This window comes from Equus quagga, chromosome 1 (assembly GCF_021613505.1).
Source record: "Equus quagga isolate Etosha38 chromosome 1, UCLA_HA_Equagga_1.0, whole genome shotgun sequence".
Lineage (NCBI taxonomy): Eukaryota > Metazoa > Chordata > Mammalia > Perissodactyla > Equidae > Equus > Equus quagga.
Window position 1 is genome coordinate 138,565,238 of NC_060267.1, and position 24,111 is coordinate 138,589,348.

Here is a 24,111-nt window from a genome sequence, read left to right on the forward strand (position 1 = left end):
TATGTCTACATATAAGAGAATGTCCTTGTTTTTAGGAAATATACATTGAAGTATTTAGGTGTAAAAAGGCGTCATTCTGCCCTGCCCTTACTCTCAAGTGTCTTGGGGGGGAGGGGAGGAGAGAGGAGAGAACAAGTGTGTGTATGTGTATTATATATAATATTTTCTATAATATTATATGTATATATATATAGAGAGAGAGGAGGATGCAAAGGTGGTCCAGTGTTAACATATGGGGAATTTTGGTAAACGATTTGAAGGAATTCTTTGCACTACTTTTGCAACTTTTCTGTGTAAATCTGACATTATGTCAAAACAAAAAGTTAAAAGAAAAACAGGACACCATAAAGAACGCGGAAAGACAAGACGAAATTGGAAGATGTTTATGAGACAAAACCAACAAAGGATTACCATCTAGAATATGTAAAGAACTCTCATGAGTTCTTGAGAAAGACAAACAACCCAATAGAAAAGTGGGCACACAACTTGAATGGGAATTTATAGGAATAGTCAAAACCATATGGAATAATGTCCAACCTCATCAATAACCAGGGAAATGCAAACCCAAGCCACAAGGAAACTCCACTTTATACTGATCAGATGAATGTGTATCCATCAGTCAAAAATAAGTGTTGGTGAGGATGTGGAGCAATAGGAATGCTTATCCATTGCAGATGGGCCTGTAAATTGCTGCCACCACTTTGGAAAACTGGCATTATCTAGTGGGGTTAACACTACTACTTCTTGTGCCCGGGCAATTCCTCTGCCGGGTGTCTATATATCCTGGAAGGACTCCTGCCCACAAGCACCAGGAGGTGTGTCCAGGAAGAATGATCATAACCACCCAAACAGGGAACACGGAGCCCTCCCCAACAGCCACCTTCCTTGGATGGGAGTCCAGAATCATTGCATTACAGGTGGGGAAACTGAGGCATGGAGAGGGAAAGAGGCTGCCCAAAACACTGTGTGGGCTCTGAGGCAGAGACAGAGGAAAGATCTGGTGTGGCAGGGGAAGGGAGGGGAGGAGGGTAAAGGGACAGAGGGGAGGCAGCTCTCCTGGTCTGAGAACTGGCGGACTGGAGGCCAGAGCCAGAAGGGTCCCCATTGTATCCTTTTCCTCCCAGCCACCATCCTGGTTCCTGGAGCTTGGGGAGGGGATTCTGAGGAAGCCTCCCTTCCTTTGGCCCAGAAAGGGGTAGGATCCCTGCTCCATGGGAGCAGCAAAGGAGAAGCTGCTCAGGGGTGCAGTGCTCTTCCTCCCTCAGTGTGTCCCAGGCCCTCCAGACATCCTCAGAGCCTTGGTTACTTTCCCCCTAGAAAAGGCTCCAACACAACACGTTTGCAAATACACAGGAAGACAGGGCGCCTCTGAGGCCCATCCAGGAAACCAGAACCCCTTCTAGCCCCCCCCCGCCCCCCCGGGGTCACTCAGCCAGCAGATGGCGCCAAGGCCACACTGTTGTGACAACACGGCTGCCATCCTTGAAGTCACTGGCTGCACAAAAGCCCAGCAGATTTGAAATTATGTTTCTTTGTTCAGGAACAGGTTAAATTCTCAGGTGAGGGGCCCTCTTGTATCAGTGTCTGTGAACGGAAAGGGAGCAATGGAGGACTTGTCCCTTCCTGCCTAGGACAAACACCCAAGTTCAGGCCATTGATAGGGAGGGCCTCCAGGTCGATGGGGCCCTAGGGATTGCCTGGTGCCAGGCAAAGAGCAGTAGCTCAGTCAAATGTGGCGGAACTTTGAGACATCCTGGCCTTCGCAGTGAGAGCCTGGGGGCTGGGTGGCACCCCGTTAGGGGTGGCGAACCTGCTGAGTCAGGGCTGGGGTCAACCTGTGGGACTCTCAGATGCCAGAGCCTTTCTAGCTGAGGTCTCTGTGTCTGTGGGTAGTGGGGCAACTTGTGTTTACACTTGTGTTGTTCTGGAACAACACATGTGTCCCCCCATGGGACGAATGTGGCCACAGCTACTTTCTCCATCCCACTCGATTTACACGGGCCACTTGGTCAAGGGCTAAGGGTTTCTGGAATCTGTGCCCTACCCTCCTGATCACCCCATTACAGCAAGGGGGAAGCTGAGGCCCAAGAAGGGCAGAGTCTTGCCCAAGGGCCCACTGGGCTTCTTTCTTCACAATTCTCTGGCCCTTGTGAAAGCTTTTTGCTCCAAACATCTTCTCAAGGAGGTGAGCAAGCTGCAGGGACATTCAGAAGGTGTTACAGGTCTTAGCTGTCTGTGGTGCTGGATGAGTAAATAACTGTGGAGTGGAACCGCTCACCTGAATGTGATCTCTTGTCTCCCGCAGGTGGAGGAGTCTCCCCCACCCCCATGTGTCCTCTTCCTGCTCCCTGCACCCTCCAGCTGCCTTCCAGAGACCCTGACCCACACCCTGCTTCTACCTCAGGCCCCAGGGACGAGTCACCTGCTGGGTGGGTCATGGAGAAACCTCCTGCTGGACACCTCCTCTGCAGCTCAGCTCCTAGCAGACCAGGGCCAGACCCGCAGCCCCCATGCTGAAGGCAGAGCAGCATGGTGGATGACACTACCCTGGGTTGGAATACCAGCACCTCCACTTACTTGCTCTGTGCCTGGGCCCAGGTCTTAACCTCCCCGTGCCTGAGTTTACTCACCTGCAAAATTGGATTAATGGTGGTCCCCTGGCCAGAGCCTGGAGGGGTAAGAGCTCTGGGCTTGCTAACGGTCTCAGCTGCATCTCTGAGCCATCACTGCCCTAAAAGCCACCACACCTCAGGCTTTCTCTGTCTCACGTGCTGGCCCAGCTCCTCCACTCAAATTAGATTTAATTCCCTCATTAGAAAGTAAGATAACAGTTACCTCTTAGAAGGTAAGAGTTGTTATCTCTGCTTCACAGATGAGGACCCTGAATCCCAGAGAGATTGACTAAGAACCAAGGAGAAGCAGCAGAGGTGGGATTTGAACCCAGGTCTATGGAACCCTGAAGCTGAGGTGGGGCTCACACAGCTGTATTCCGAAGATGCTCTGGGTCAATGATCTGCCACATGCCCATCTGGGTGGGCAGTGCGGGACAGGTTGCTGAGAGACCAAAGAAAAAACTCAGAGACAGTGAACGAGACATATGGGTTTGTTGAGAGTTACTTACAGGGAAGATCAAGTGGCGGCTGGCTAGACAGGCCATGTGCATCTGCTGCCGCCCCCTGAGAGAAGCTTGCTTAAGTAGGCAGAGGAACAAAAGCTGCATGCTTCCTAAGGTGGACTATCCCTGTATGATCTGCATTTGAAGGACCTGAGCCCTCCCCTACCCAGAGGACCTCTGTATTCCCTCAGACGGGGAGGGTCTTGGTGCTAACTCTCCTGTGAGACAGCATCTGGGTTGGCCAAGCCCAGGACTGTTATCATCCTGAGTGCTGGCGTATAGCCCAGACAAGGATCCTCAAGGACACATGGTTTTTAAAGGGGTACACTAGCTAATGCTCCTACACTCCACCCAGTATGTGTCCAAATCGCCCTTCAAATCTCATCACGCCAGTCTTCCATAGTTTCCTTGAGCCAGACACAGAGAGCAGCACTGCAGCTTGACACCACAACAGCAATAGAGAGCACAAGATGAAAATAAAAGTAGTAAAAAGGTACGGACACCAAAGAAAACATGTCATCAGGTGGAGGGGCATAGAAATGGGAAAGTGGGCAGCGTTCCTCCACTCTCATGGGGCTCTCCAGTCAGAGGCGTTGGCAGCTTGGAGACGCCATGGTAGCCCTGTGGTTGAAGAGAGACTGCTCCCTGCATACCCAGCAGCTAGAGCAGTCCTGTATGTCAGCAACGGTGTGTGCCCAGGCAGCGAAAGTGTTGGCAGATGTTGTCCTAAGGACGAAAAGATGTTTGGAGGGGACTAGAACAGGGAGGTCATGACCAACAAGACACACCAGAGAGAAAGAATGAAAGTGCCTTGGGGAATTTGAGGTGTTATCATGATAGCCTGCTCTAAGCCTGTCCCCCAAGGGGTTAAGAGACTATACCAGTGGGGCCCCACCTGCCACTCCCAGGGCCAGGTGACCATGTGGGTCCCAGTAGGGAGTTCTCTGGCAGAGGCAAAAGCCAGTTGTTCTGAGTGCCCAGCTGTGGTTGTAGTTTCTCTCTTTGATTAGCCCTTGTCTACAGACGTACTGTCATATCGGGTCCTTGTGTCAATAACTGATATGCACTGGGTTGAGTGCATCTCATATTCATTCAGTTGACATATTGTAGTTGTCAGGTGTCTTGTCCAGTGGGCTAGGGTCCTGTCTTCTGTCCTCAGTTGTTGTTTCAGCAAGCCATTTATTTGTTCCACCAGCCCTGTGGCTGTGGGGTTGTATGGCAGGTAAAAATGCCAATGTATGTCCATTTGATCAGCCCATGTCTGTACCTGGTGGCCAGTAAAATGTGTACCTTGGTCACTGTCGATGTCCATGGGAACACTGTACACAGAACAGAGGTGTTCCAGGCCTCTCATGGTGGTCTTCTGTGTGGCCCTCTTGCTGGGGTATGCCTGTAGCAGTCCTGTAGACGTGGCCACACAAGTAAGGGCATACCAACAGCCGTCAGAAAGAGGCAAGGGCCTGATGTAGTCCACCTGCCAGTGTTGAGATAAGTAACAAAAGGCAGACAAATCTATGCTTCATAATCAATTTCTAATATTTTATCTTGTTTGGAAAATGACCTACATACTCAATGAATTTTTATCATTTAACTTAATTTAGCAAAACTCTAAAGTTTCAAGTTACCAAAAAGATTTTGGAAGCTGTTTTTCAAGCATCTATACCATAAAACATAATTATTGTAACTGAAAACTCTTACCTGATTTTATTTAAATCATTTGTTCCCAACAATTATGTTTATTTATAAAAAACTTCATGTGACATTAAAGCAGTTAGCCAACATCTTGGGTTATTTTAAGTACATACAGCATAATACATAATTATTGTTAAAAAGTTCCCCCATCCCCAGTTTTTATCCTTTTCACATCTATTTAGTTTACTTATTATTTACTTATTCCCCAATTCCACCAGTTCTGCAGCAGTATAATCCCTTATGGTGGAATGCATATACCAAACCGGTGGAGGAAAATCTGTGGGATCTACCCCTGCGGGTTGGGTCTGGTCAGGCCTCTGTCCTCTCATCAGACTTCTGTAGGCGTGTGCACAGAGCCCTGGTAGTTTTCACTTGAACCAGCCGTGCTTCCCTTTCTAATTTTAATTTCTCTTGTAGCTGCCTCACCTTCACCTTAGCTTCCACTTTGGCTTTTGTTGCTAAGCGAACAGTGGCAAGGAGGGGCCATTCCACTGTGGCAGCTACCACCCGGGCTTCTGATTTCTTTCTCTCATCATTTATCATTTTCAGAACTTCCCCTGCCTTCATTGCAAGCCATCCTATGGTGGAGAGGTGCTACTCCACAGCTGTAGCAACGGGCTGGGCTTCTCTTATGCCCAGGACGTTCCTTAGGCCCTTTGGTGTTTTCAGGGCATCCCTGTACTCATGCAGTGGGCCCCATCCATCAAGGATGGTGGTGACTGGCCCCCACAGGGCCAACCTGGGATTGCCCCAGTGGATTTCCCCTTCCCATCCCCCACAGTCTTCGGGTTCACACGGTTTTCTTTGGTCTCCTGGCTGGCTTGCCAAGTGTTCCACCACACACCCATCTAGGGGAGGAGTGCGGGACAGGTTGCCGAGAGACCAAAGAAAAGACTCAGAGACAGTGAATGAGACATATGGGTTTGTTGGGAATTACTTACAGGGAAGGTCCAGTGGCCGCCAGTTGGACAGGCCATGTGCATCTGCTGCCACCCCCTGAGAGAAGCTTGCTTAAGTAGGTGGAGGAACAAAGGCTGCATGCTTCCCAAGGGGGACTGTCCCTGTATGACCTGCATTCCAAGGACCAGAGCACACCTAACCATGGAGGGCCTCTGTGTTCCCTCAGACCGCGAGGGTCTTGGTGCTAACTATCCCATGAGAAAGCAGCTGGGTTGGCCAAGCCCAGGACTGTTATCATTGTGAGTACTGGTGTGTAGCCCAGACAAGGAGCCTCAAGGACACATGTTTTTTTGTGTTGTTGTTTTTTTATTTGTTTGTTTGAGGAATATTAACCCTGAGCTAACATCTGCCGCCAATCCTCCTTTTTTCGCTGAGGAAGACTGGCCCTGAGCTAACATCTGTGTCCATTTTCTCCACTTTTTTATATGTGGGATGCCTACCACAGCATGGCTTTGCCAAGTGATGGCATGTCTGCACCTGGGATCAGAACCGGCGAACCCCGGGCTGCCGAAAGCAGAACATATGCACTTAACTGCTGTGCCACTGGGCCAGCCCCAGGACACATAGTTTTTAAAGGGGCACGCCAGCTAATGCCCCTACAGTCAATTATCAAGACAAGTTGTTGAATTATTTTTATGTAGCTATAACAGAGTTTGATCATTTGAATGCATACTCTGTAAAGTCTACCTGTCAAAAAAACCCCACCCCACTTTCTTCCACTTGAGAACCCTCACTGAGTTCCCAGGCCTGACTACTGCCTTCCAACCTCAAACCTTGGGACATGTCATAGAGTCTTACTGTTTGATAGGATCAAAAAGGCTACATGGTCTGTCCCCACCCCTCTCCAATAGATGCCCGAATCCTACATTTCTTGCAACATCATATTGCAAGTACAGAAAAGCCCACTCAAACTAGCTTAAACAATAACCTCCAGAGGCCCTCCACCTTTGGGCAGGGTGTGACCCAGAAGGGGTCATTAGGATCTGTTTCTCTCTCCTCTCTGCCTTCTGTGGTGCTGATCCAGTGCTGAGGGGCTTGTCTCACATCCCAAGATGTCTTCTTTTTCACATCTAGTCATGCTTTCTTTTTTATTTCCAGGAAGAAAGAAAGTGCCTCACATTCCCACCAAAAGTTCTGAGATGTATTCTAAGGGGACCAGCTTAATCACATGTGCACCCTGAACCAATCACCCATGGTGATGGGGAGATGAAAGGTACTGGTTGACTTAGACTAAGTCGAGTGTTCCTCTCCCAGAACCATGCAGATCCTCAAAAGGAAATTGGGGGCTGATTGGAAGGGAGAAGGGGTAGGGAAAATGGATGCTGGAGAGGCCGGGCATCAAATGGCTCCTACAGTCTCCTACAATTTCCCTGCCAAGTGGTTGTCCAGACTCAGTTCAACGTCTTCCAGGCTGCCTTCACCATTCTGGACTCCAGCCATTGTCAGGGGGGCTTTCTTGTTGACATATCTCTTCCTCGGAGTCCAATCTTTGGTCCTGGCTCCATCCTCTGGGACTACAAGAACAATCTGGTCTTCTTGTTCATAGCAGCCTTTCAGAAACAGAGCAGGGAATCAAACTCTCCTTGTCATTCCTCTCCTCCAGGTAAAGCTTCCCACTTTCTCATCATTCTACCTAGGCCATAGCTGTGTCACTTGGACAAGTGTTCTAACTTCTCCAGGCCTCATTTTCCTCATCTGTCGATACTGGGGACAATCTGAGCTTCTCAAACTGGTGGGCAGCCATGTAATGGGGGACTGCAAAGTCCCTGAACAAATATTCTACAGCATCTAGAGCCTTGATTTAATTGGAGGTTTTTTCTTCTCTTGATGGAAATTTAAAGCATTTTAATGTTAAAATAGCTGTGGGCAACTCAACAATATATGGACAAATAACCCAATTCAAAAATTCAAGTCAAAGGACTTGAATAGACATTTCTCCAAGGAAGATATACAAATGGACAATAAGCACATGAACGATACTCAACATCATTAGTTATTAGGGAAGTGTAAATCAAAACTACAGTGAAATACCCTTCACATCCACTTCAGTGGCTATAATCAAAAAGAGAGACAATAGCAAGTGTTGGCACGGATGTGGAAATACTGGAGCCCTCACAGATTGCTGGTGGGAAGGAAAAACGGTACAGGCTCTCTGGAAAACAGTTTGGCAAGCCCTCGGAAAGTTAAAACATAGAGGTACCATATGACCGAGAAATTCCATTCTAGGTATACCCAAGATAACTGAAAACAAATGTCCACACAAAAACTTGTATGTGAATATTCATAGTGGCATTATTCATAATAGCAAAAACCTGGAAACAACCCAAATGTCTATCAACCGATGAATGGATAAACAAAATGTGGTATAGCCATACAATGAAACACTTTTTCAGCCATAAAAGGAGTGAAGTACTGATCCATGCCACAACATGGATGAACCTTGAAAACGTTATGCTAAATGAAAGAAGCCAGTCACAAAATGCCACATAGTGTATGACTCCATTTATATGAAATGTCCAGAACAAGCAAATCCATAAAGACAGCAAGCAGATTAGTGATTGCTAGGAGCTAAGGGGAGGGGAAAATAGGGAGTGACTGCTATTGGGCATAAGGTTTCCTTCTGGGGTGATGAAAATGTTCTGAATGATACACTTCAAAAGTGTATAATTTTTAAATTATTAAAAGGGTGAATTTTATGATACATGGATCTTATCTCAATAAAAAGAGTTCCATGGAACTTGAAAAAACAGTTGCAGATGTATTGTGGAATAAAATGTAGACTCCATGTGTATATTAAAAAAATACTTTTATTGTTTTTGTAAAACTCAAAGTTGTTTATTATAAAAAAATTTCAAATAAAAAGGAAAAATGGAAAGAAGAAAGTCAAAATCCCTTGCCAGCTCCACGCAGAGAAGAACACAGAGATGATCATTACTGATATTTAGCGAACATCCTTTCAGGCACCTGGCTAGTGATATTGTTACGGATACTGATGGAAGCACGATTTTCCATATAAAGAATTCTACCTTATACTGGGGGTTGCATTGGTGCATTATCTTTCTTAGTCTGTGCAAGTCTCCTCTCTGCTTTTATTTATTTTTTTCTCATCTCATTTCCTGCCCTCTCAACCATCAACCATTCTTACCTGCATTTTGAGGGTGTTACAGAATGTGTATCAGTTTGAGAGATGTATTCTGATACATATAAAGAGTGTTAAGTTAGAAATCTCGTTCTGTTTCTTCCCTTTGTTACCAAGCACCATGTGTTTAAGATTGATCCATCTGGTTGCTATATGTTCCTGGTTTGTTGCTCTATCTCAGGATTTCTCAACCTCAGCACTATTGACATTTGGGGCTAGACCATTCTTCATTTTGGGGGGCTGACCCACAACATGCATTGTAGGATGTTTAGCAGCATCCCTGGCCTCTATCCACTAGATGCCAATTGTACCCTCTCCCCAAATTGTGACAATCAAAAATGTCTCCAGACCTGGACAATTGTCCTGGGGGGCAAGGGGCAAAATCACTCCAGTTGAGAACCATTGCTTAACTGCTGCAGAGAAATCCACAGTGTGTGCCCATTGTCTTTTCTTATTCACACTCCCTTTAATGGACACAAGATCAGTTCCCACAAGATGAGCTGCAATAGAACTCTCAATCTTCAGCCAAGAACCTATGAAGAACATAAGCACCCACCAATAAATGGATCTGTACTCCAATAAGTAGTAGCAGTGTTCCATGGATGGACACACCACAATTGCTCTAACAATCCCCTCTTGCAGCATATTTAGGATGTTTCTAACTTTTCACCATTATGCATCACACCTGCATGGATTTTAAGATGAGACTAGGGCCTTCAAGGACCTGTTAGGCCTATGGAGGACTGTTCTGTGCTCTGTCGCCTCTCCCCACTTCCAGCTCTGATTTTCTCAGCTCTGCCTTTAGCTTTTGGAGGAAGACTCATGAGCTGCTCTGTGCACTGGTTTCCCCACTGGTGGGCCTGAGTGGGAACACCCTGGAGTTGCTCTCCTCCTCCTCAGTTTCTGAGTCTCCTTCAGAAAAACAGGAGCCCCGCAGTCAAGGGCAGGCTGGGAAGTTAACAGGCAGATCCCCAGTAACAAGGGAGCCAGGGGAAATGGGAGCCCTCAAAGAAAAGCGGAGCCCTTGCTCTTCCCCTTCTGAGCTGCTGCTGGGGGCTGCCTGTCCCAGAAGCCAGGAATCCTCGCCCTGATCCTGTTGGAGACAGCTTCTCCACCTTGCCTGCAGGGAGCTGCTCGGAGGAAGTGGACAGTGATGCTCTCCCTGGAGAGGCTGCTGCCATCACAGCCATGAGGGACTGTGAGCCATGGATTGTCAGATCTTGTGATTTTTTTCCAAGTAAATCATCCAGATTTTTAAAGGTTGACAACCAGCTTTTTAAAATGTATGTAGCATTGTAGATGCCAAGCTGAGCACAATCTCAGACTGGACACTTTGTCAGCTGAGGAATAGTCATATACAGAGTTCATGGATTCTGAGCAGTTGTTTTGGGATCAAACCAGAACAGCCAGGCAGAGACGGCACAGAGTCCTGGACTGTCAGAGCTGGAGGTACCCTACCTGTGTCACAGGTGGGGACACTGATGCCCAGAGCAAAGGAACTTGCTCAGCATCACACAGGTCTCTTGCCCCCAGCTCAGGGCTCTTGCCTCACTCCTAGGCCCTGGCCTGTTGCCAAAACCTAATTGCCTCTTAGCCAATGGTATTTCGAAACATTGGCCAACACTGGGTGTTTAGCAAAGAAAAGGAGAGGCCCCTTTCAGGAAGGCACCAGCCCTACATGTTGTCAGCAGCAGCCCTTGGGCAAGACAGCTTGAGTAGCACTTAAAAGGAGCTACAAGTGGCAGTGGATCAGAGAAGGGACAATGGCAAGGGTCTGGAAGGTACTCGTGCTGGTGGTAGGCTTGGCAGCGGTGGCCTGTTTGGCCCAGAGCCGTCTGAGCTATGAGGAGATTGTCAACCTGGCCTTGCGGTTCTTCAATCAGGGGCGACGAGGACAGCCCATCTTCGGCCTGCTGGAAGCCATCCCACCACCTAGCTCAGTAAGTATCTGCAGACCCAGGCCGGGGAAGCAGGTGACACCTGCCTCTAGCAGCACTGTCAGGGCGGCAGGCAGAAGAGGATGCTGGCACAGGCACAGAGTGCTTGCTTAACAGTAGCTGTTGTTATTAGTATGATACTATACTTCAAGGTAAGAAAAGATGTAATCTCGGGTCTGACAGCCGGCTAACTGGTAAACTCGGGGATGAAATATAGGGTCTGGGCATCTAGCCTGCCCTGAGGCCCTGGGCTTAAAGGAATAGGCAGAGCTGTTTCAACGGACAGACAGGAGGAGACTGGTCTCACCAGTGCCTCACCAGGGGCTTCCAGTGTCCTCTTCCCACACCCATTACCTTTCTTGGTAGCTGAGCATGCTAGGCAGGTATTCTGGTTACCATTTCACAGAAGAGGAAATTGAGGGGCAAAGACGGGAAGTGACCCCTCAACGTCGTACAGTTCTGAAGTGGTATCCTTTAGCTAGTTTCCAAAAGCCCTGCACACCTTAAATCTCTGCTGAGGCCACTTAAGAAGCACCACACCTCCCACCCCCACCCCCGTTTTTGATGGAAAATGCAGATCTTGGCTAAGCCTCTTCCAACTTGTCATTGTGACCTCTCTGTACCTTTGTTCCCTCACCTGTAAAAGGGAGATGACCAGGAGTTTTCTCTTTCTTCTTTAGAATTTCACCAGCAAGATCCCGCTCAACTTCAGGATTAAAGAGACGGTGTGCGTTTTAGACCGGCTGAGACGGCCCCAAGACTGTGCCTTCAGGGAGGACGGAGTGAGTCTCCCATCCGTCCTGCTCACCCCCAGTGAGCAGGAGACGGTCCTCTCCTCTCTTCCTCCTCAAGGGGGACGTGTGTTCGTCTCCACCCACCTCACCTGGCCATGTGAGGTTTCACTGTGGAAGCCTTTTTAAAGATAGGGGATTTTCCCTGTGCTTTTTCTTTTTCCTTACTATAAATTATTGTAAATCCTTATTATAAAAGCAATACATGCTAAAAAAATTTACTAAATGTAAAAAGGAAAAGAACAAAGCGGGACCATAATCCATCTAGAGATAACTGCTTTTATAAAAATTAGAGAAATAACATTTTTTATAGCATATTAACAAAATGTGGAGAGGCAAAATAAAATAAAAATCTCCTGCAACCCCACTACTCAGGGACAGACAACGTCAACCGCTGGTGTATCGTCTTCTGCATCTTTTTTATGTACACAGTTATTATTTAAGCCAATATGGCTAACTCTGGGCATGCTAATTTATGGATGCCTTGTCCCGTTTAATAACTTACATGATCGTCCTTTATCTTCACGGATGCCCATCTAGTCCGCTCGGTCCTTCCCCGTGATCGCCTTTCCCGCCTGGCTCTAGGGCATTACTGTTTGCTTCCCTGGTTTGGGAGGATCGGGGAAGACGCCGTGGTGGGGCTGGGACAGGCGCGTTCCCGCGGGCTCTGCGGCCCGGGACGGCGGGTGAGCTGGGCGCGCACGCGGCTCGGTCTCCTCGGGGAGGGTGGCCCGGCGCTTCCAGCCCCTGTGCTCGCTCCCACGCAGGAGGAGCGGACCTGCATCGGCAGCTTCTTCATGCTGAGGCGTTTCCGCGTCCTGACCGTCGACTGCGTCCCGGACCGTAAGCAGGAGCAGGAGCAGGAGCAGGAGGTGAGTCCTGCCCGGGCCCGCCCGCCTCTCCCTCTCCGGTTTACCCGCCTCCGTTCCCTTCGCCGGCGGCTGGTTACGGCCTGCGCCACTGACTTCGGTGCGTGGGGCCTCAGTGTCCTCACCTGGAAAATGGGGCCCATCAAGCTCTTCTCAACGCAGACTGTGGGGAGGGGAGAGGCCGTGTGTGAGGAGGGGATAGATCTTGATGACTGCTAGTCGCTTGGCAGAAGGGGACGGAGGGGAGAACAAACTGGTGGTCGGGGCTAGGGGCGGGCTGGGAGGGGCACTCAGTGTTTTCAGGACTCTGGCTCCGCTCTGGGCCCTGACCTCTGGGCCCAACAGACTCCCTAGACATGGACTCTCCTCTACGTCCCACATTTGGGAAAATTGAAGCCAGAGGTGGAGCCTCCTGGCAAGTGAGTGGAACAGCCAGGGCAGAAATGAGTCCCAGAGTCCAGACCTGCCCAGGCCCTCCGGGCACCGGTGGGGGGGGGGGGGGGGTAGAGCCTGACTAGGGACCACTTCCAGCCCCATTACTGGCGTCACTGCTTGTGCCCCAATCTTCTCATCCGTGCCTGGACAGAGGGGCCACAGCTGGGACAGGAAAGGGGGCCAATCAGTGAGGGTGATGGGAGTGACTATCCAGCATCACTTCTGCAGGGCTCCCGGGTGAGGCGTTCTGCTCAGTCTCCTGAGGCAGCCACTGAGGAGATTGACAGCTCCAAGCTGCCACCTGCGGTCAGGGACGCGTACGAGAAAGCCAAGTACGACATCATCAGCAACATCCTGGCTAATTTCTAGGGCCGGAGGAGGGAGAGGAGCCCCTGCATCCCCACTACAACCTCCTCTTCCCGCCCATCCACTCCCTCTGCTGCACTCAACACCTCCTTTCCTTCACAGCCTGAGCCCATCCACATGCCTCTGCCTTTGCACACCTATTTCCTTCTGCCTGGAATTCCTGCCCATCCTGTGTCTGTAAATCCTATTCATTCTTCAAGACATAGCTCCAAAGTCACCTCCTCCAGGAAGCCTCCCAGTTCTCCCCCCACGCAGAAGTGTCCTTCCCTCATCTGTGCATTCACAATCCTCAAACCATGCTGGCATTACCTGCTGTGCCCTGGCCAGATAGCTCTGTCTACTCACAATTGGGCCCTCCTGAACCAGCTGCAGTTGGCTGTGGAATGAGTTTCTCAACGAGATGCTTCTGGAATCCTTGGAGGGCAGTTGCTTTTGTGCAGGACCCTGAGCATCCTTGCTCCTTGCCCAGTCACTGTGACAACTAAATGTCTCTTCACATATCCCAGCACCTCCAAAGAGGTCAGTCCACCCTCTGGTGAGACCCACAGGGGAGAGGCTCAATAAAACATTTCTGAAATAAATAAGTGAATGAGTGAATGAATAAAAAGTGTTAGAGAGAGCTAGACTGGCTGTACTTGGGGTGTAGAGACCAATGAGTCAGGCCCTGGGGGCCATTCTACTGTGCATCAAGGGAACCCAGACTCCCTGAGGTCAGGGCAGGGATGATGGAGAGAAACATGGGATGAGGGCAGAGAGGGGTGGTCCAAGGGCCATCCTGGAGACTCAGGAACATGGAGTAATCTGCCCCCAGCCTCCTCAATTGCCTTTAGTTCCTTTATGCCTCCTCCTTTAGCACAAAGCTCCAGCTAGAATCTCTCCCTGAACCCCAGACTTGCGAATCAGACTGCCTCATGGACACCTCCCCATGTGTGTGACAAATGGATGTCCAAAGGGTGTCCCACACTCAGTATCTTCTCTCCAAACCTGCCCTTCCTCCAGCCCACCCCAGTCCAGCTGATGGCAACTTCATTCATCCAAAAACCTTGGCTCCTGGCTCTCTCTCACAGCCCACATCTGGTCCACCAGCAAACCTTGGTCTTGGTCACTGATGCATCCAACCCTGAGAACAGGGCCTGGCACGCTGGAGTTGCTCAGTGAATACTTTTTGAATGGATGAATGCCCTTTTCTTCTCATTAGCATGCTCCTTCTTCAAGAGTCTTTGCTACAGAAATATCTGAACAAAACTCCCTCATTTGAGGGGCCATGGTGTAGAGTCCCTTGGGGAAATAGGCTTTTTAGTAATAGTCCCAGGGAGGCCCAAGACTCCTCTCCATTAATGATAATAATAGCCATCATTTATGAATGCCACTTCCCATTCAGTCTCAGTTCTCAGAACCACCTTGCAAGCTTCATGCATCACCTGCAACTTTTAGTGAGGAAAGTGATTCCCGGGAAATTGGTTGACTTGCCTACAGCCCACACTCCAAAGCCTTGCCACCTAAATCCTGGGTAGCAGCCACTGGTGGGTGAGAAGGGTGGGGGATGCCACAGGGAGTGACCCTGGAGGGAGGTTGGGAAATGGGCAGGTTTGGGCAGAGCAGGATAAACTGAGACCTTCAGACCCTCTCCCTTGGTGGGCGAATGATGTTCAGCTGGAGAAGGCCACTTCTAACCTTTGCGGCCCCACAGAATGTACTAGCACCTCATTCATACCACCAAATTACTCTCTTACCTGAGCCCTACTCCTGACAGAGAGTACTTCCAGACCTCATCTAAGTCTTCTGGGGGCCATGGGGCTCAGCCCCTTGGGTCCTGGACACTGTGGGACTGAGTGGAGCAACTTCTTCCAGGAAGCTTGAGACCCAGCTGTGGTAGTCAGCACCACATCACACAAGGTCTGGGGAAACTGGCCCATTGTCCTGTACCCTGCAAGAGAGAAGGGCCTATAGGACCAGCTACAAGACCTTGCTGGGGGCCACACTGCTGCATTCTCACAGCCCTTGACACCATCAGGCCCTGAGATAGCTCTGAGGCTTCAAATACGGCTCAGCCTTTTGGTCTCTGCAGCTTCTGAAAGTCTTCAGGCCCACGGAAGCAAGACTGAGGAGGGAGAAGTCACCGGGGTTGGGAGTGGGAACCCGATGGGTGAACAGACCTCTAGGGTAACGTTTAAATGGCTGCAGGAATCAAAGCCCACTCCTCATACATACATATATACACAGGCAAATGTGTTTTAGTTTTAAAACAAAAGTGACCTCATGGTGTACCCTCCTTTTTACAACCAGCTTATTCTCATTTAACATATCATGGAACACACTCCAGTCACTATTGACCCACCACATGATTTTTTTCTATCTTCCTAATGCTCCCTTGGGTGGCTAGACCTCCATTTACTTAAGTCACTTCTGCTGTTAACACTAAAGTTGTTTCCGTTTTTTGTTTTGAAATTGTTGTAAACAACGCCGAGATGAAAATAAGTTCCTAGAATAGAAGTGGCATCAAAGTGTGTGTTCATTTTAAGAATTCAATGTATTGGGGCCGGCCCAGTGGCACAGCGGTTAAGTTCGCACGTTCCGCTTTGGCAGCCTGGGGACACCAGTTCGGATTCCGAGTGCGGACATGGCACTGCTTGGCAAGCCATGCTGTGGCAGGCATCCCAAGTATAAGGTAGAGGAAGATGGGCATGGATGTTAGCTCAGGACCAGTCTTCCTCAGCAAAAGAGGAGGATTGGTGGCAGATGTTAGCTCAGGGCTAATCTTCCTCAAAAAAAAAAAAATTCAATGTATTGCTAAACTACTCTCTAGGATGGGAGTGGAGCTCTTTTGGTAGCTTTAGTTGTGCTACCAAAAGTAGGGAATTGCCTACACGCCCAATAGGGGAATGGCTAAGTAATTTGTTATAGCCAGTGGATAGACTAGTATGCAGCCTATAAAATAAACTTGAAGATGTTGTTACATCAAGGAAAATGCTTGTCTTAGAATACGTAAAGCCTTCGGAAGCCTGATTAAAGAAAACACAGAGGACAAAAAGAGTTCAAGTTACACGAAATGGGGAAATCATAGATGCAGGAGTCATGGATTTTAAGAGTTATGACCACTTGCAACTCTCACGCAGAGAATGTGAAAAGCTGGAGCAAATGAGCGATTTCCTAGCTAACTATGAATTATCAACACTGACCCAGGACCAGAAAGGGAAAATGTGAACAGGCCAGTTTTCTTGGAAGAGCTTGGAGAGATGAGTAGAGATTCAGGACCAGATGGTCCACAGCTGAGATTTATCTAGTCTGTAGAGTGGGGCTACTCATTATGCACAAGAGATGACTGGGGAGTCTGATTAAAATACAGATTCCAGTCCAGTAGGCCTGGGGTGGTCCCCAGGAATTTGCCTTTGTAACTAGCATCCAGGTGATGCTGATGATGCTGGACCATGGACCACACTTGGAGTAGCAAAGCTTTAAAGGACATATAATTCCAAATAAATAAGACACTAACGTCTTTCAAGAAAACCAAATGGCCCAAACGTATAAACAGAGGAAACCCGCTGGGGAATGATTGAATGAGTACGGGACAAGTACACCCTGGGACATGATACAGTTTTAAAAATGCGTTAGAAGGGATCAGGATCCAAGATGGCAGCATGAGTAGTCTTCTTTGTCTCTCCCCCTTTGAATCTACAGCTAATTGGACATTCATCGCTTATCAAAGGATATCCATATAGCATCTCAGGATGCCTGAGAGACCCACGCTGCTATACATCAGAAGGCGGATGGACTTCCCTCCGGGAGGAGGTGGAGATAGGTGAAAACTCTCCAACCCCGACCCCCAAACAGCATAGTACCTGCAAGTGGCTTTCTTCCAGCGGATGCCCCCAGAACATCACCACACACCAAGGGCAGGAGGGAGCGCACACCAGAGGAGCAACAGTGGAAACAGGTGACCAGAGCCCTACCTAAGCCCCCCGCAATTACACCTAAGCCCAGAGGGAAGCTCCAGAGTTACACACCGGAGGCGGAGGGGAAAACCTCTACTCGCCATTAGCGGAGAGGCCCCTCCCAGCATCCACAATGCTGGGAGGCTCCCAGAGAGAATCCCCAACTGGGCGGCAGCCCACCAGCTGCCGCCGCCAGTCTCACGGACTGCGGCTGCCACCCGATCTGGGCTCGGGACTACCGGAGATCTCCTGGGAGAGGACTGGGGCTGGGTGGAGCTCCAGCGGCTGGCTCTGCAGCCCAGGGTGGGAAACTCCAGAGTTCCGTCCGGGCAGCAGGCAAAGTCTCTACCTGCCATTAGCAGAGAGGCCCTTCCCAGCATCCACAATGCTGGGAGGCTCCCGGAGAGAATTCCAAACGGGGTGGCAGCCCGCCAGCTGCCACCGCCAGCCCCCCTGACTGCAGCTATCACCCAGTCAGGGCATGGGGCTACTGGAGATCTCCTGGGAGAGGTCTGGGGCTGGGTGGAGTTCTGGCGGCCAGTGCCATGGCCCAGGAGGAAACTCTGGGCTTCCATCCTGGCAGCAGGAATAGCCTCTACCCACAAATAGGGGAGAGGCCCTGCCCAGCATCCACAATGCTGGGAGGGTCCCAAAGAGGAGAATCCCAGGCAGGGCAGCAGCTGGCCAGCTGCCACTGAACTCAAGGTCTCTGGCTATCCCCCAGACAGGGCAAGGGGCTCCCCAAGATCCTGGGGGAGAGGACCAGGGCTGGGTGGAGTTCCAGCGACCCGGCTCTGTGGCCCAGGGGGAAATTCTACAGTCTCACAGCAGCCTCAGCAAAAGCCTCTGCACAGAACTAGTAGAGAGCACCCACCCGGCAACCACAAGGCTGGAAGACCCTGGGACAAAAGTAGCATAGCTAGGTGAGCTAACCACAGACTGCAGAAGATGCCCATAGCTCTGCTGTGACCCATAGTGGACAAGTGAGATTTTGTGGGCGCCAACAGTGACAGAGCTGCAAATATAAGTGATCCTAACCCTGGCTGCTGGGAAAGCCCATAACACTGCTGCAGACCCTAGGGAGGGAGCACGTCTAGGTGGTCTGCAACAGTAGGCACCAGCAGCCTGCAGCCCCCTTGTGACAGCCCCCACAGCTGAAGAGGGAAACCACAGGACCACTGTGACTACGAGGAGGGGCCCAGGCCCAGTTAGCAACAGCTGATAGTGTTCCTGGTTGGTGCAGTATAAACAGCTGTTCCCCCACCACACCAGTAGAAACAAGTGGAAGCAGTAACTAAACTCTATCTCTATGCAGAGGCACAAATCTACACCATCAAGCAATATGAAAAAATATATTAAATCTCCAGAACAGAAGGAAAATGACAAATACACAGAAAACAATCCCAAAGACAATGAAATATATAACCTAAATGATGATGACTTCAAAACAGCCATCATTAAAAAACTCAGTGAGTTAAAAGAGAATTCAGATAGACAACTCAACGAGTTCAGGAGCTATGTCACAAAGGAGTTTGATACTATAAAGAAGAACCAAACAGAAATACTGGAAATGAAGAACACAATAGAGGGGATTAAGAAAAATCTAGACGCACTGAACAGTAGGGCCGATAATATGGAGGAAAGAATTAACAATTTGGAAGATAGGAATATAGAAATGCTGCAGGCAGAGGAGGAGAGAGAACTAAGACTAAAAAGAAATGAAGAAACTCTCCGAGAATTATCTGATGCAATTAGGAGATGCAACGTAAGGATTATAGGTATACCAGAGGGAGAACAGAGGGAGAAGGGGGCAGAAAGCCTATTCAAAGAAATAATGGCTGAGAACTTCCCAAACCTGGGGAGAGAGATGGAACTTCATGTGACAGAAGCCAATAGATCTCCAAACTTTATCAATGCAAGAAGACCAACCCCACAGCATATAGTAGTGAAGTCAGCAAAAGTCAATGACAAGGAGAAAATACTAAGGGCAGCCAGGCAGAAGAAATTAACCTACAAAGGAACCCCCATCAGGCTATCAGCAGATTTCTCAGCAGAAACTTTACAGGCTAGAAGAGAGTCGAATGATATATTCAAAAATCTGAAGGACAAAAACCTGCAGCCGAGAATTCTCTACCCAGTGAAAATATCCTTCAAATACGATGGAGAAATAAAAACTTTCCCAGATAAACAAAAATTAAGGGAGTTCATTGTCACAAAACCTCCTCTTCAAGAAATGCTCAGGAAAACCCTCATTCCTGAAAAATCAAAAAAAGGAAAGGGGCTACAAAACCAAGAGCAAAGGAGATAAGTAGAAGGACAACAACAGAGAGTAGCAGCTCTCCATCAGAACAGATTAAACCATGGGACGAGAAACAAAGGAAATGGAAGAGAACCAGAAATCAAGACATAAAATGGCAGCGGTAGGCCCCCACATTTCAATAATCACTCTAAATGTAAATGGATTGAACTCTCCAATCAAAAGATACAGAGTGGCAAGATGGATCAAAGAACAAGACCCAACAATATGCTGCCTCCAGGAAACACACCTCAGCCCCAAAGACAAACACAGACTTAGAGTGAAGGGATGGAAGACAGCACTCCAAGCTAATAATGAACAAAAGAAAGCAAGTGTCGCTATACGAATATCAGACAAAGTAGACTTCAAAGCAAAACAGATAAAGAAATACAAAGTATATAATGATAAAAGGGACTCTCCACCAAGAAGACATAACACTTATAAATACATACGCACCCAACACAGGAGCACCAAAATTTGTAAAGCAACTCTTAACAGAACTAAAAGAAGACATCAACAACAATACAATAATAGTAGGGGACCTCAACACCCCATTAACACCAATGGATAGAACATCCAGACAAAAAATCAACAAGGAAATTATAGAATTAAATGAAAAATTAGACCAGATGGACTTTATAGATATATATAGAATACTTCATCCAAAAACAGCAGGTTACACATTCTTCTCAAGTGCGCATGGAACATTCTCAAGGACAGACCATATTTTGGGAAACAAAGCAAGCATCAATAAATACAAGAGCGTTGAAATAATATCAAGCATCTTTTCTGATCATAATGCTATTTACAAGCTACTTATCTGACAAAGGATTAATCTCCATAATATACAAAGAACTCACACAGCTTAACAACAAAAAAACAAACAACCCGATCAAAAAATGGGCAGAGGACATGAACAGACATTTCTCCAAAGAAGATATAAGTATGGCCAATAGACACATGAAAAGATGTTCATCATCACTAATCATCAGGGAAATGCAAATCAAAACTACACTAAGATATCACCTTACACCCGTTAGATTGGCAAAAATATCCAAAACCAAGAGTGACAAATGTTGGAGAGGTTGTGGAGAAAAAGGAACCCTCGTACACTGTTGGTGGGAATGCAAACTAGTGCAACCACTATGGAAAACAATATGGAGATTTCTCAAAAAGTTAAAAATAGAAATACCCTATGACCGAGCCATCCCACTACTGGGTATTGATCCTAAGAACCTGAAATTAGCAATCCCAAGAGTCCCATGCACCCCTATGTTCATCGCAGCATTATTTACAGTAGCCAAGATGTGGAAGCAACCTAAATGCCCAGAAACTGATGATTGGATAAAGAAGATATGGTATATATATACACAATGGAATACTACTCAGCCATAAAAAAGGACAAAATTGTTCCATTCGAATCAACATGGATGGACCCTGAGGGTATTATGTTAAGCGAAATAAGCCAGACAGAGAAAGACGAACTCTATATGACTCTACTTATAGGTGGAAGTTAACATATAGACAAGGAGAACTGATCAGTGGTTACCAGGGAAAAGGGGGGGTGGGGGGAGGGCACAAAGGGTGAAGTGGTGTACCCACAACATGACTAACAATAATGTACAACTGAAATCTCACAAGGTTGTAATCATCATAATCTTAATAAAAAAAAATGCGTTAGAGCTTTGGTAGAAGGTGTGGGGAGAAGAAGGCTCAAAAAATTATCTACAATAGAATCCATTTTCTGTAAAACAGACAAAAACTCCCAAATATGGACATAAGGATATGTATAGAAGGTTTTATGAGTATAGAGAAAAATAGAGAAGAAAATAGATCAGGGTATTAACACAGGTTATTGTGGGGGGAGCTACTGACACAAGTGGTAGGAGATTGAGGGGGCAGTCAAGCAAAAAAGGAAAAGAAAAACGTAGGAGCTACACTCTAGCCAAGCATGAATATGAGGCACACTTCTGTATTTATGTGAAATAGGAGGGGTATGTATGAGGTGAGCATATACCTAAAGGAATTAAGCATTTCGAAACAGTGATAATCTTGAAGACTATGTAATGTCAAGGAAAATGTTTGTGTCAAATGATAAAAGCAGGATCCTGAAGTTTACCCACATGGGAGGACACATTCTACTCCAGCATAGGAGCTGCTAAGCTGGGATTGTCCCTGTGTGATGGAGACCATGATGCCCTTGGAGCCCACAGGTCCCCTTAGCATCTGGCATGAACTCCATTCCAGGATCTGGAGCCCCAGAGGAGACAGCAGACCTTGGGGACTCAGAAGCCAAAGGGTGAATCAGTGTTCCGTTGCTTTATTGTGCTATAATTGACATACAATAACTTGCACATATTCAAAACGTATGTTTTGATGAGTTTGACATAGTATACACCTGTGAAACCATCACCACAGTCAAGATAGTGCACATGTCCACCATCCACCAAAGTTTCCTCACACTCCTTTATAATCCCTGCATTCTGCCTGGTGTCCTCCTCCCCACTCCTGCTGTCCTCAGGCAACAGACTGATCTGCTTTCTGTCACTATAGATTAATTTGCATTTTCCATAAATGGAATCTACTATAGACTGGATGTTTGTGCCCCCCTTCAAAATACATATGTTGAAATCCTAACCCCTAAAGAGATGGTATTTGGAGGTGGGGCCTTTGGGAAGTCATTAGGTCACAAGCGTGGAACCCTCATGAATGGGATTAGTGCCTTTATAAAAGGGACTACAGAAAGCTCCCTTGCCATTCCTGCCGTGTGAGGACACACACAGCAAGAAGACAGCTATATGTGAACCAGGAAGTGGGAGCTCACTAGACACTGAATCAGCCACTCCCTTGATCTTGGACTTCCCAGCCTCCTGGGCTGTGAGAAATAAATTTCTGTTGTTTATAAGCCAATCATTCTAGTGTATTTTGTTATAGCAGCCTGAACAGACTAAGACAGAACTGTACAGCATATACTTTTTTTGTCTGGCTTCTTTCACTAAGCATCATTATTTTGAGATTCGTTCATGTTCTATCCGTAGTTCATTCCTTTTATTGCCAAAGAGGGATGTATCACAATTTGTTATCTATTTACCCGTTGATTTTTTTCTGTCTGCCACTTATGGAGTGCTTTTGAGTAGGTCTTCTCCCCTTTCTCACCTTTTGTTTCCTCCTCTTTAAAATGGGAATATGCCTGCTGTCTTTTCAACCAGGCTGTTGGGAGGATCTGAAAGACTTGATGGCCAAATGCTCTATAAAGAACCAAGGGGAGCTCTGCTTGGGATGAAGAGGCTAAGTGCCCCAGACCATGATTTCTGGGGGCCACACTTTTATCTGTTAGGGGAGCCATATCTGAACTGCCCATAGACCATCCCAACAGGAGAATAGGGGCTGAGGCCCCAGGGAGGCACTGGAGGGGTCTTAGGAGGGGAGAGACACGGTTTGATTTACAGCTTTACAGTTTCACTCTGGCTGCTCTGCTGCCTATAGACAGCAGGGGATGCAAGGGTGGAAACAGGAAGACCAGTTAGGAGGCCATTGTGGTGATCCAGGTTCTAAGCGATATGCTGAGGGTGTGGACTAGTGTGGAGGCAGGAGAGAATTGGATTGGAAGTAGATCAACAGAACTAGGTCATGGCTTGGCTGATGGAGAAGATGATGAATGAGTCTCATCCCTTCCCCACTCCAAAACCCAACACTGGGTTTCTGAGTGAGCAACTGTGAAGACAAGAGATGCACTATGAGGGTGGGGAAAATTAGGAGATCACTAGGTTTGAAGTTCCACTTTGGATATAGTCATATTGGGACATATCCAAGTGAGTATGTGAATCTGTGCTGGTCCAGGACTCCAGGTGTCTTCCTAACACATTGGAAAGGGCAGTATCAGCCAGGGAGAGTGTATGGAGTGAAATCAGAGCTCAGGACTGAGCTCTGAGGCCTCTTATATTTGGAAGTTAGAAAGAGGTGGAGGTGGGCAGTACAAGAGTGGAGAACAGAGATGTTTCAGACAAGGAGAGGTGAGCATCCCTAGACAAGGGAAAGAGAGAAAGTGAGGGGCTTATAAGGGCACAGACCTGGCTCACTCTGGTAATCTCAATCCCTGCTGATGGGGCAAGAATTTCCCTAACCACAAGGGTCTAACCCCCTCGGAGAAGCAGGTGCCCACTCTCAGGAGGTCCCTAGGCAAGTGAAGGAATTAGAAATTTAAAATCTTCCCTCAAATAAAAGGCCCAGATTGCTTTGCTGGTGAACTCTATCAAATATTTTTTTTAAATACCAATCTTTCAAAAACTCTTTCTGAAACAGAGGAGCATTTTATGAGGCAAGTATTACTGGCTAAAGACATCACAAGAAAAGAAAATGGCGGAAAATACCTCCAGTGAATGTAGATTCAAAAATACTTAACAAACTATTAGCAAACCACACCCAGCAACATAAAAAGGATTATACACCATGACTGAGTGGGATTCATCCCAGGAATGCAAGGTTGGATCAATCATCTTGAAAATTAATGTTATATACCATATTAACAGGTTAGAGGATAAAAACCACACAATCATCTCAATAGATGCGGGAAAAGCAT

General features: G+C 47.7%; 1 protein-coding gene across 1 annotated transcript; it reads left to right on the forward strand.

Annotated features, from left to right (window-relative positions):
* Window positions 1-10,669: 10,669 nt before the first annotated feature.
* LOC124229598 (15 kDa protein B-like) lies at window positions 10,670-13,885 on the forward strand. Its single transcript, XM_046644908.1, has 4 exons — window positions 10,670-10,846; window positions 11,524-11,625; window positions 12,402-12,506; window positions 13,167-13,885. The coding sequence occupies exons 1-4, from the start codon at window positions 10,670-10,672 to the stop codon at window positions 13,305-13,307; spliced, it is 525 nt and encodes a 174-aa protein (XP_046500864.1). The 3' UTR covers window positions 13,308-13,885.
* Window positions 13,886-24,111: the final 10,226 nt, after the last annotated feature.